The 11,886-nt window shown below is 54.6% G+C and overlaps 4 protein-coding genes across 6 annotated transcripts in view; 2 read left to right on the top strand and 2 right to left on the bottom strand.

Annotated features, from left to right (window-relative positions):
• The window catches only part of LOC101645852 (glial fibrillary acidic protein), a 9,325-nt gene extending 7,638 nt beyond the window's left edge, over positions 1-1,687 (top strand). For both annotated transcript variants that reach the window (XM_004707233.3, XM_045299807.1), the window contains one exon: positions 213-1,687. In XM_004707233.3, coding sequence (XP_004707290.1) covers positions 213-254 — 42 coding nt within the window. In that variant the 3' untranslated portion in view covers positions 255-1,687. The remainder of the gene's footprint in view (positions 1-212) is intronic.
• An 870-nt stretch (positions 1,688-2,557) lies between these two features.
• FAM187A (family with sequence similarity 187 member A) lies at positions 2,558-4,040 on the bottom strand. The gene has a single exon (XM_004707512.2). The coding sequence runs from the start codon at positions 3,859-3,861 to the stop codon at positions 2,614-2,616; it is 1,248 nt and encodes a 415-aa protein (XP_004707569.1). The 5' UTR covers positions 3,862-4,040; the 3' UTR covers positions 2,558-2,613.
• A 241-nt stretch (positions 4,041-4,281) lies between these two features.
• Positions 4,282-6,772, bottom strand: CCDC103 (coiled-coil domain containing 103). Its single transcript, XM_004707232.3, has 3 exons — positions 6,621-6,772; positions 5,835-5,967; positions 4,282-5,231 (listed from the first exon to the last, which is right to left on the bottom strand). Exons 1-3 carry the CDS (start codon positions 6,761-6,763, stop codon positions 4,785-4,787), a joined length of 723 nt encoding a protein of 240 aa, XP_004707289.1. The 5' UTR covers positions 6,764-6,772; the 3' UTR covers positions 4,282-4,784.
• Positions 6,773-8,012: 1,240 nt separating this feature from the next.
• The window catches only part of EFTUD2 (elongation factor Tu GTP binding domain containing 2), a 37,585-nt gene continuing 33,711 nt past the window's right edge, over positions 8,013-11,886 (top strand). Inside the window, exons 1-3 of one of the 2 annotated variants that reach the window (XM_045299548.1) lie at positions 8,028-8,074; positions 8,326-8,429; positions 9,587-9,695. In XM_045299548.1, the coding sequence (XP_045155483.1) occupies positions 9,591-9,695 (105 nt within the window). In that variant the 5' untranslated portion in view covers positions 8,028-8,074; positions 8,326-8,429; positions 9,587-9,590. Of the gene's footprint in view, positions 8,075-8,325; positions 8,430-9,586; positions 9,696-11,886 lie in introns of both variants that reach the window. The other variant, XM_004707229.2, reaches the window with a different exon arrangement.

Below are 11,886 nucleotides of genomic sequence, written 5' to 3'. Positions count from 1 at the left end.
GTCTGTACCAGCAACTGTCACCGTCTTACACCACTTGCTCACCGCGTGCCTGCACCTGTGCAAAATACTTCCCACGCAGCATCTCCTCCGAACTTTCGACTGCGAGAGTTAACCTAGGGGAGGATCCAGCAGGGGTTGGGGGCTTGCTGGGCCAGGCTGGGCTCTGGGGAGCGCCTAATGGTTGCACTGTGTACGTCCCCTGCCCTCTGCAGGTCATCAAGGAGACCACGCAGGAGCACAAGGATGTGAAGTAACACAGGACCCCCTGGTGGCCCCTGCCCCCACAAGGCGGGGGCCTGTAGCACACAGCAGGGGAGCTGCTCCCCGCCTGTTAACTAATCTCCCAGACCGCACACCTACCCTCCCCATCTCTATGCTTCTTTGCCAGCTTCCGCCTCAGGCCCCATCCGCATTAGGCATGCCAGACGGCACCCGTGGGCACCCAGCCGCACCAACTACTGGCATGAATGCTGGGAGCTGCCTGTCCTGTACTCACCCACTCCCAAGGGGCACACCTGCAGGGCCTGGCCAGCAGCTCGGGTTTGGATTGGGGTCAGGGGAGAAGGGGGGCATGGCCAGCAGCTTGGCTTAGAATTGGGAGGGAGAGGAGATGTGGGGGGGAGCAGGGGGACCTGATAAAGCACCCTTCATATCCCCAATACTTGTTGTTATGGCAACTGTTGCCAGAGCTGGTCTCAGCAGCGTGTGTCTGGGAACTGGGTCTCTGAGAGTCCTCCGGCGGCTGGAGGAAAACCGTGACTCCGGGATGGGAAGGGTGGGGGGAGGCCCCGCAGGCCAGGAAGCCTGGGCCAGAGGCTGCTGCTTCCAGTTGGCCCTGGCCAGCCTGAGAGAAGTGGGCTTGTCCTATCACTTGGCATGGTCACCAGACAGAGTTCCCAGGCTGCCCAGGTCTCAGAGAGGCTCCACTGAGCCACCTTCCAGGGAACCAACTGCTGGGATCCTGAGGTGCGGAGGTGGGGGGCCGGGGAAGAGCATTTGGGGATGTGAGTGTAAGTGAAGAGGGAGGGGGCGTTGGGAGTTGAGAGGGCCTGCCTGGCTCTAGGTGTGGGCACAGAGAGACCTAGCCTAGCCTGCCCCTCCCGCCCCCCATGCAGGCTGGAGGGAATGCTGATCAGGATGGTGGGGGCTGTGGGTGGCACTTGGCCTCTGGGTCATGGGAATCAAGAAGTGACGTGTCTTGAAGATGCTGCTGAACGGGGCGAGACACGGGGGCCAGCTTCGTCCCACTTCCCCTGGCATCCGTCCCTCTGCAGCCAAGGCTGCTCTGAAGCCACACTGCACCACACCACATCTGCCCCCTTCCCGGCGATGGCTGCTTTCCCCCAAGGGGCTCCTGTGGCTTGCTCTCTCACACACGCTCTAGGCAGCACTCTGTCTTAGAGCCGTGAACTTGGAGAGCAGCCGCTCCGGGCACATGCTGCCACCCTCAGCACCTACTCTGCTTTCCCAGGAAGACCGCGGTAGGAACACAAATGTTCCTCAGCCCGAGAAGGCCTTCTCCAGGCTCCCCGTCCCCGCTTTAAGGCCACAGGTGGGGGGCCCTTCGCTGTTTCCCAAGCTGGCTGCCCTCTCCCCACAACTCTCCTGGCACCTGCTGCTAGCCTTCAGAGCACTGCCGCTGCCATTAGTCAAGGAGGAAAAATAAAGACAAAGGTCGTTGTGGCCATCCCTGGAGTGGACTCGCATCTGTCGGGCAGGGGCGGGGCTGGGCAAGAACCTAGCCTCAGTCAGGCCCCAACTGGCTCATCACTCATCATCTCGGGGACTCCCCCTGACACACACAGACCACAGAGCCATGTGACCAAGCCCACCTCTGACCCTGCCCTGCTGAGGTAGCGGTGGAGCCCCCCGACCTACTGCCCCCCCCTCCCATCTCTTCTCACCCCCAGCCCCTAGCCTGGGGCCAGCCTTTCAGTCAAGCTCTGCATTTGATCCCTGTCTCCCCTGGGCAGCTAGATGCCATCTCGTAGGACCCAGTCGGTGGCAGAGGGGCTGTGTGCCAGTCGGTTTTCGATGGCTGAGCTTCTCGAAGTACATCCCCAGGCCTCTCTCTCTAAGGTGCCTCTGGGGGGGCCATGGCCCCCAGCCTGACAGTTCATGGCTGAGGCTGTTATCCCTGTATCTGTCCCTCGGTTCTCCGACCCTCCCTTTCCACTTTCCAGCCCAGGGCGAAGCTGGACAGGGAGCCAAAGGGGGCGCAGCTAGGACTGCCCCGCTTCTTCCTTTCTTAGCTGTCCCCGATCCACTCGGTGCCTACTGAGCAATCCTCAGAGATGAGAAAGTACCTCACAGATGGTCCAACACTCGGCCTAGGCCATGTGAAAAGCACTGGGCTCATTTCTTCTCTGATCTGTGATGTCAGAAAACCTCTGCACCCCAGCTACCTCCAGCCTGACTGGCGGCGTCCCCACATCCGGGGCCAGGCCCCCGAGCTCCCTGTGAAAATGGGACCGGGCCAGGATGTAGCAAGCAGTTGTGTCCGCGGCGCTTCCCCACGTGTCCCTTGCCCGCGATGTCCACGCAGAGGCACCTGGTGTGATGGCACAAAGATGTCTTAGCACAGCTGGGCTTCCGAGCGGGGGACGAGAGAGCCTAGGGGGAGAGGTTGGGGCAACAGCGAAAAAAGTAACAGCAGCAGCGACAGAGGTGAACCGTGGCGAAGGTGGCTGTGATGAGGGCATAGCCCAGCAGGATGAGTTGCAGGACAGCGCGAGTCTCGGGGTCTGAGAAGGAGGCGTGGTAGTGCCCTCGGGTCTTCACAGCCAGCCGGAACCCGGCGACCCGCACCCCCTGGCGCCAGCAGTAATAGATGCCCCGGTCACTCAGCTGGGTGAAGCGGATGTGCAGCTGGTTGCCGTGGTCAATGAACACCCGCATGGACCTGTTGACATCCTTCAGGTACTGTGTGCGGTACAGCTGCTGGCGGTCCTTGTCCCAGGCCACGGCATGCTCTGGCCGGGCGCCAGGGCAGGAGATGAGGAGCCCGTGGCCCAGCATCTGCTGGTGGAACTGGATGGGCACCTGGGGCACCCAGGGCCGGCGGCCCGCCTTGGACACGTAGTTGAAGATGGCCAGTAGGCCCAGGTGGACCGTCTGCCTCCTCTCGCAGGACACCAGGCAGCTGCGAACCAGCAGCTCGGGCGTGTGGTGCTTGGCCCTGGCTCGTAGCTTCCGGGGCACCGCCTGCGAGCCACAGGACACCGCGTTGGGCAGCGTCTGGCGGTAGCGTGGGGAGAGGTCTGGGCTCTGGAGATAGCAGAGGCCAATCCGCCACTGCTCCCCACGCACCCCGCAGCGGTCACAGGGGGTCCACTCCCAGAAGGTGGTGAAAACACGGAGATCCCCATGGTACTCATCTTCAAAGGGCTCCTGGCCCTCGTCCCTGAAGCTGGCCACCATGCCCTCACTACTCTGGATGTCCACATCGTAGGCGTAAAAGTAGTCCCCCTTGCGGGTGCCGCAGAAGTACAGGCCCGAGTCCTCGGGCTGGGCCCGGAAAACCAGCAGACTGAACATCCGGATGCTGAAGCGGGCCAGCATGTCACTGCCTACACGCACATGCGCCGCTGCCTCAGTCAGCACCCGCCCGTCGAAGTCCGTCAGCACTTGGGTGTGGGTGCTGCCGAGGTGTTTCTGATGGTACCAGACCACAGCCAGCACCTCCTCAGGCTTACAGTGGCAGGGGAGCTCAAAGCTCATGTCGGTCAGGTAGGCTGCGTTGTCAAACATCAGGAAAGCTGGGCAGGGGGTTTTCTGAAAGATGTTCTCCTTCTCCACAATCTCAAAGGTCAGGAGACTGCCCCAGGCCCACAGGAGCACAGTGGCGTGGGCCAGGCTCATGCCTGCGAGAGAAGGGGCAGCAGAGAAGAGCAGCAGAGCAAAACCGAGGCCTTGAAGGCCCTGGGGACCCCTGAAATTCACTTCTGGGAGTGGAGCCCCCAAGGAGAAGATCCAACAGCCAAGTAGCAGTCTGCGGAGGAAGCTGGCTGAGCAAGGCCAGTTATTCCCAGTTGATGTATAAGATGTCCTACGGGTGTGTTCCAGACTTGGTCTCCTGGAAAACCATTCTAGAACCTGGCCCTCACTTCCCTTTCTAGAACACTGGCACTCACCCAAGAATGGCTGAGGGGAAACTGGAATGAGAAGCAAGGGCCAGGTGCTAGGACGGGCAATCTCTGCCTCCCTGCCCCAGGCCCTGGGCCAGCTTCCCTTCTGCCAACCCAGGAGACGGAGGAAGCCCGTACGCCCGCACATCTGACCATAGGAAGAAGGAAGGGCTCCCAGGCCTGAGCTCGCAGCCTTGGGCTTTCCCAGAACCAGCCTGCACTGGAACTGCTACATCCCAGATGCAGTAGCATTCGATCACCTGGTGGTTGGGGCTTGGGTTGTAGATGTGATGTTGAAATCTGGGTCGATCGGTACTGAATCCCCCCGGGAGATGCCCCGCTGTATTTCTACCTCTGTTGCATGGAGGGTGTAATTGTCTCCTCATTGGGTTGGGCACACACCCCTCTCAGGGCCAGAGGGCTAGAGGTTAGGCAAGCTTGAAGGGTGCCATCTCAAGGTGGGAAGCGAAACTGCTTCCAAAGGGAACCCCCAAAGGACTGGCAGAGGGGAGGAGACACTGTTCCTGCTTTTGTTCTGAACATTCCAAGTTGGGAAGCCAATCAAGTGTGGCTTCCCATCGCTCTGCAGTGCCCTGAAGATAACAGCAAATGATGCCTCCAGTGGCCCCTGGGGGCTTCAGGGGGCAGCTGGTCCTATCAGTCCACCTGGTACAGTTCTAGTAACTCCTGCAGGAGCTTCTCCTGGGGCCCAGCAGACTGCTCCTCCAGATCCCGCTCCTCCGGTTGGAGCCCCTCTGTTGTGGGTCTGGGGGCGCTCATGGCCTGTAGCTTCTGAAACAAGGCTCGGCAGCTCTCCCTCTCTGTTCTGCTCAGCAGGCTCAGGTTCAAGCGGAATCGCCCAGTGCTAGCTAGGCTGCGAAGGATTCCCAGAACGGCCACCCGGTCGGCCAGCCTCACATGATCGGCCAGTGCCACCAGCAGCTCCCCTAGAAGTCCAAAGCCCACGTCCATCCGGAAGAGGTGGCCCAGCTTTGGGCCCCCGAGCTGCAGCAGGACCTGGTAGCGCTCTGGGCCACTTCGCAAGTGTCGCCGCCAGTCGCGGTAGAACTCTGCTGAGGTCTCGGGCTGCAAGAGTGGCTTCGCCTAGATCACAGGGGAAGAAGGAAAGGGGTCCCAGAGCTCGCTCAATCCCTCCAGCTACTTTGGGACAGTGAGGGACGGCAGGGGGCCGTTTCATCTTAGCTTGGTCCTGCTCTCTGAATACTGGGGAGGCTCCTGTGGGCCTCCCTTTCAGATGGGGCACTGGGGCTGGGCCAGGGCCAGAGGGCCCTAAGGAACACTAAGCCATGATTTGAGATTCTCAAGGTGAAGGTCATGGACCTGACTGGTGGAGTGCCCCTCTGACAGGGCAGTTTACCGTGTCCATAGGCCATCAGACTGCATGTACTGTGTCGAGTAGACTGTGTCCATGGGGCATTAAACTTTACCCAGTACAGCTGGAGGAGAAGAAACCCACACCTCTTCTGGGAATCGAAGTGAAAACTGGCTGAAGGGGGTCTGTCCAGCCCACCCTTCTGACTTGACCAGCCCTGCTCACTGAGCCTCATCAGTCGCTGGCTGCTTTGCTTTCTAAGATCAGAGCCCGGAAGCTCCGTGAGAAATAAGGTGGAGGTAGAGTTGTGAGAAGACAAGTTTGGAAGTTGAGGGCAGAGGACTGGTGGGCGACAGAGGCTGGGCCTTACCCACCTGGAAGATTTCAGTGGCCTGATCCTGGGAGGTGCTTCCCTGGGAAGTGTAACAGTTCCAAGGTCTGGCTCTCTTCCCCTCCATCTTGTCCTTCCGCTCCAGCGGTTTCAGATGCGAAGCAAGGACAATACCCCTGGGGGCAAAGGGTAGAGGTGGAGGGTGAGCTTTTGTGCTTCTATAAATTCAGGCTGTGTCTGTCCACAAGCTGTTGTGGATTGGATTGTGTCTCTCAAAATACGTGTTGGAATCTTCCCCCTCTTACTCCTGGAGGTGCTCCTGTCTGGAAGTACGCGATGTGCAGTTATGTGCACGGGCCAGACCAGTGTAGAGTGTGTCCAAAACCCAATCACATCTCAGTTATAAAAAGAGCAGATCGGACACCGCAGCAGGTACACGTTGGGAAGACAGGCGTGGCCACGTGAGGGTCACCAAGGAACCAAGGAAGGCAATCAACCCAGACAGACTCTGGTTTGGTCTTTTAATTTCTGCCCATGAAAGCCACCCATGTATGTGTTCTGCTACAGCAGCAGTAGGAACCTAGACACAAGTCAAGATGACAAAAATAATCAGTTCACAGGCCTCGGCCATGTCTTCTGTACTTAATCACTACAACTGCTCTCGTTGTATATGTGAAAACCTGAGGCTCAGAGAGGTTAAGTCGTCTGTACAAGATCACACAGCAAAAGAGGTGGTGAGGTCAGATCTGGGGCCCAGAATTGTCTCACTCCAGAGCCCTTGCCTTTATCCGCTATAGTCCACCCAAACGGAAAAGGCAGTGAGCCCAACCTGAACTCCTCATAAGAAGCCACCCTCTGCTCCACCGCCCGCAGCTTGGCAGCATTCTCCCGCTTGTACTTCTCATCCGCAGCGAGTGCACCTTGCAGCTCTTTCTCCAAAGACTTGAAGTCAATGATGTCATTCCTTTCCATGGTTTGTGCCTGAGAAGGCGGAGGGAGTGAACATCAGTCAATATCAAAGGGAAACTCTGGATCCTTTGCCAGTCCCAACCCCCCAAAGCTGACTATCTAGGGGGGTTACTTTACAGAGGGAAGCTGAGTGGCACAGTGGGCAGTTGCACAAGACCTCTTCTCCCTGAAAAATAGACTAAGGGGCTATTTCAGTATGGAGCCCTATGTTAATTTTGGGGGTGCTTTGGATCTCAGGATTCAGTTCCTTCATCTGTCACCCATTGTTGGGTGACAAAAGCTGAACTCGCGGGTAAAATCCCAGCCTGCATTAAACGTCCTTAATGGGGAAGCGTATTTTTCCACCCAAACCAGACACAACGACTTAGCAGGAAATCAAGAAGAGGACGTGGCTCAATGGTACCTGTCCACAAAGCCCTCTGTCCAGCCTAGGGCTGGGGCTGTGGTCTCTTTTTAGTCCCACCGCTAGGATTCTGCAGCCTCTTGGTATCGGAGCCTGATCAACCCTTTCTTACAGGCAGGTTTTGCATATAGGCTCGAGTCTGAGTTTTTGTTTGTTTCGGCTGCAAGACCTATCTGTTTCGGCTGCAAGACCTAGTGGCTTAGGCTACATTTTGTGGCGGAGTCACGAACAGCCTCAGGGCAGGGAACCAGGTCGGCGTCCAACCCCTCTAGCACCCCAGTCCCAACGCGGGGGAGTCAAACGCCTACGAGGAGAGGCGTTAGGCCGGGTCTAGGAGCTGAACTCGGGCGTCCTGGCTCCCGCGATTTCTAGTCCCTCTCCAGTAAGTGAGCAGGTAGAACAACTAACCCTTCCGCCGCGGCCCCCCGCCCCCCAGCGCCAATTCAGACACCGTGCCCTTCACCCCAGCACTTCGGGTCTCAGACACTTTGTTTTCTTTGGGGAAACCCCTGAAACACCGGGCCAAGAGAGCAACCCGACGCAGCTGAACTTCCAGCGGCGGCGGTTGCCTAGCAACGATCACACCAGCCCGTCCACGTGATCTTCCCGAAGGCCCTCTTTTCGGAGTGTCTCCGAGCCGCCTGATCAGATTCTAATTTTTTCAAGCCATACTCTCCTTTGGGACAGCCAGAGCCCTAGCGCTGGGACCCCTCACTCCACCTTTCCGTTTCCTGGTCTACGGCAAGCACCTCCCGAGCGGCTCGCAGGCAGAGGCTGTCCTCCCAGGCGGCACCGCGACCGCGGCGTCCGGGGTCCTTCCGGACGCGCGACGGCGACGGCGCGGCGCGCGGCGACGGCAGGAAGCGCGGTCTTCGGTCGCGGACGCGGGGCTCCAGGCTGAGCGGCGGGAGGTGAGCGGGAGAGTCGCTCCGGGTGGGATGGGAAATTGAAGAGCCGTCGGATAGGAAAGAGCCGCGCTGTGCTGTCTGCCCCCCATCTTTCCTGTCCCGACGGGGAAATGGAGGCCTGGAGCGGAAAGGGGAGCTAGCCAAAGAGCCCTCCTGCATTGCCTGGATAGGCTCTCTCTGTAAAAGCTCTTAAGGGGTCTCACGTCCACGGTCTAGTCCCTTTCCTTCCTTCTTTCTTTCTTGTTTTTTCCCAGCTGGGTCGCCTTCATCTCTGGTTTTTTGTTGGGCTCCAGCGTGGGACTCAGCGAGAAGCCGTTGAGAACTGGCAGCAAAAGCCATTCACCAGCTTTGTGCGCCTGTGAGTGTCAGCTAGCTTTGTGCCTTGGTGGAGTCGTTCATTCATTCATTCAGTAAAGATGTACTGTTTTTGTTCTAAGTCAATAAAAGGCTTTGCTTCAGTTGTGGTTGGGGAGTCACACAGTGACAGTACTTAGTAAGGGTAATTGCCGTTCATAGACGTTAAGTAGATGCCGGTGAAGTCGCAGAGGTTGGTGGCAGCGTTGCTGGTCATCATGGAGTCCGTTTCAACCCCCGGTGACCCTACGCGTGCAGAGTAGAAGACCACAGGGTTTCCCAGGCTGGCCTTTCAGAAGCAGATCTCCAGGCTCCCCTGGGTTGGTTTGAGCTGCCTCACTTGCAGCCAAATGGTAGTCAAATGCTCAACATTTGTGCCGCCCAGAAACTAGTGTAAAGGAACCTTAAAAACAAAACAAAAACCCCTCCGCCAAACTCACTGCTCTTTAGTCGTTTCCAAGTCATAGACCTTATAGATCAGAAGATTTCAGGTCTTTATGGGAGTAGAAAACCTCATCTTTCTCCCTCAGCGCAGCTGGTAGTTTTGAACTGCTGACCTGCGGTTAGCAGGCCAATGCATAACCCACTGTGCCTCTAGAGGCCCTTAAAGGAACCATAAACAATATAAATGAATGAGTGTGGGGATGTGCCAATGAAGCTTTATTTGTAGACATTATAATGTTGCGGTGTATTTAGTAATTTTCCTATATAATTAAAGTTTCCCCAACTCTATAAACTGTTAAGAAGCTTTAGTTCTTGGCTGATACAAAGACATACAGTGGCCATCTTTGGTCTGTGGGTCTAGTGTTCTGAATCTGGCACTAAAATATTAGGGGTTGGGAATGCCGTGTTTTGGCAGTTTACTCTCAAGTAAATTAGGAAAGAGGATGTTTTGTATTAGTACCTGAAATTCTTTTTTTAGATTCGTTTAAAATAAAAGTTTCCTTTCACATAAAAAAATAAAACGAGGGAAGGCTATGTAAACAAAGAAGATGACCGGGAAATGAGCCTCGTATAGGACTTTGAGGGCAGCACTCAGGAGGCCAGTGTACCTGGATAGGAGGGCTGTGAAGGCATATGGTCAGCTATGCAGGTGAGGCTGCGTTGTGGGGCACCTTGACTGCCTTGCCCGCATCTAACCCTTCTCTCCTTCCATTTTAGCATCATGGATACTGACTTGTATGATGAATTTGGGAATTACATTGGACCAGAGCTTGATTCTGATGAAGAGGATGATGAATTGGGCAGAGAAGCCAAAGATCTTGATGAGGTAATGAAAATATATTGCCATTTTTATCTCTCTCTTTTAAAAATCAAAAGGGGGGGGGCAATAACAAAATACAGAAGCCTTTGAACTCTCATAATACCCTGTGTACATTTCTATTAACTATAATGATTTATTTGGGACTTATACTGCCCCTAAGACAATTTAGCGATGGCAGCTCAGAAATGAAATAAAGTTTCATCATCGAGGTCCCCTTGTAATCTGAGCTTTAGAAGAGTCTCCTTTACCTGACCTGCCTTTTGACGGTTAGGAACAGTGGCACCGCAGGAAAGCAAAGTCCACATTTCCCAAAGACACCATAGGTGCCTTGTATGTTTTAGCAATATTTGGAACAAGATAAGCAAGAAGGCAAGACGTGGGTGGGCCCACAGCTGAGCAGTGAAGATGTGATGTTCACAAACGGAAGTAGAAAAGTAGAATCCAAGTCCTGGCTGCCTCTGTCTTCTCCAGCCAGAGAATGCCCTTCGTACCCCCCACAAAAAAATAACCCTGGAAAAAGGAAATCCAAGCCATCCCTGGGAGGTAAAAGAGCATCTTGCGGTCTTGTTGTCTGGGGTACTGTTATGCCCGCCTTGTGCAGGAAGAGTAGGACACATGCCCTGCCCGGTATCCTTGGCTGTAATCTTAACAGAGGGAGCCTCCTGGCTTTTCTCCTGCGGGCTCCTGGGTGGGTTTGAACTGCTAACTTTTCTGTTAACAGCCAAGCGCTTACCAGTGTGTGCCACTCTTGTGCACTTGAGTCTCTAGGCTCAGAGGATTATAGAACTAGAGCCGGGGCAGGGGTGGGGAAAGACCTTGCAGAAGTGAACTGAGAAATTGGGGCGAGCAAGCAGGATCAGAGGCTGGATCAGGAAACTCTTGTTGGGAAAGAGCAGTAAAGTGCTGCCTTTGAGAAGCTACAGGCTAACCTACATGAGAAGGAAAGGGCAGCGTTGCCCAGGGATAACGCTCAGCAGCAGGAGGGAGGAGAGAAGGGCAAAGGGGAGTGGCAAACCGGGGGAGGTGAGAAGAGTGCAGCTGCATTGGCATTGTGGGCAGTCACAACACAAAGCGTGTGAGAATTATTGAATGGAAAAGCAGCCTGGTCTGGAAACTACGATCCATGTTTTGTTTTGTTTTTTAAATCCAAAAGCTACAGAGTAGCACAAAATTTCAAAAAACACTCAGCATCATCGAGGCACTGCTGACTCCTGGCAATCCTCTGGGATATAATTGAACTGCCCCTGTGGGTTTCTGAGACTGTAACTCTTTACGGGATTGAAAGCCTCATCCTTCTCCTGGGGAGTGGATGTTGGTTCGAACTGCTAACCTTGTGGTTAGCAGCCCAACGTGTAACCCACTGTGCCACCAGGGCTCTAGTAAGCATGATGCAAATCCATGGTAATCTTAGGACAGACATTTTCAGACATGACTGTGGAACGCTTAGCAGTGATGGTTTGTTTTGCCTTTTCATTTGGTATTGTTGGCTGGTACACATTTAATGAAAATTTTCTCTTGTGGATGTAGATGGAGGTAGAGGTCAGGGATTTGTTGTGGACATGTGGTATCTTTATTTGGGCAAAGCTTTTGAAGAGTCTTTTATGGAAAACTTTCAACCAGCTTTTCTTAACAAAATATATCTTATATACTTTAAAAAAATTATTTCTCATTGCACAAGTAGCTTATAAGTGCATCCTTTTTGAACAGTATTTGTATTTATCTCAGGTCTGCCGAGGTTCCGGGTTCCGCTCTCTTTCTCATGGAGAGTACTGCATGCCTGATGCCCTTGCAGCAGGCACATGGGCTGGGTCATTGTACAATTAGGGGGCCACAGCTAACAAGGAGATGCAGAGAGTATTGATTAGTGAATCATTTCCAGAGCTCTTATGACATGCCCCAGGCATCTGGTGGCCTTGCCCTTTTCAACCTTTTATCAGTGGTTTGGGTAAAGATAGGAAAACATCTATAAAACTTACATGTGACGTTAAAAACAGAACAGAAACCTGAAGTCATTGCTATCAAATTGATTCTACATCAACAATGCAATACAGCGAACCCTCGTTTATTGCGGTTAATCGGTTCTAGACCCTACCGTGATAAATGAAATTCCGTGAAGTAGGATTCCTTATTTGTAAATCAAATATTTTCATAGTTAGAGCATAGAGGACATGAAAAAACACCCTTTAGTCACCATTAC

The sequence above is a fragment of the Echinops telfairi genome, unplaced genomic scaffold (genome assembly GCF_000313985.2).
Source record: "Echinops telfairi isolate 266 unplaced genomic scaffold, ASM31398v2 ScPeMD7_7458;HRSCAF=8496, whole genome shotgun sequence".
NCBI lineage: Eukaryota > Metazoa > Chordata > Mammalia > Afrosoricida > Tenrecidae > Echinops > Echinops telfairi.
Note: the sequence above shows the minus strand (reverse complement) of the source record. Positions and strands in the feature narration are given on the sequence as shown.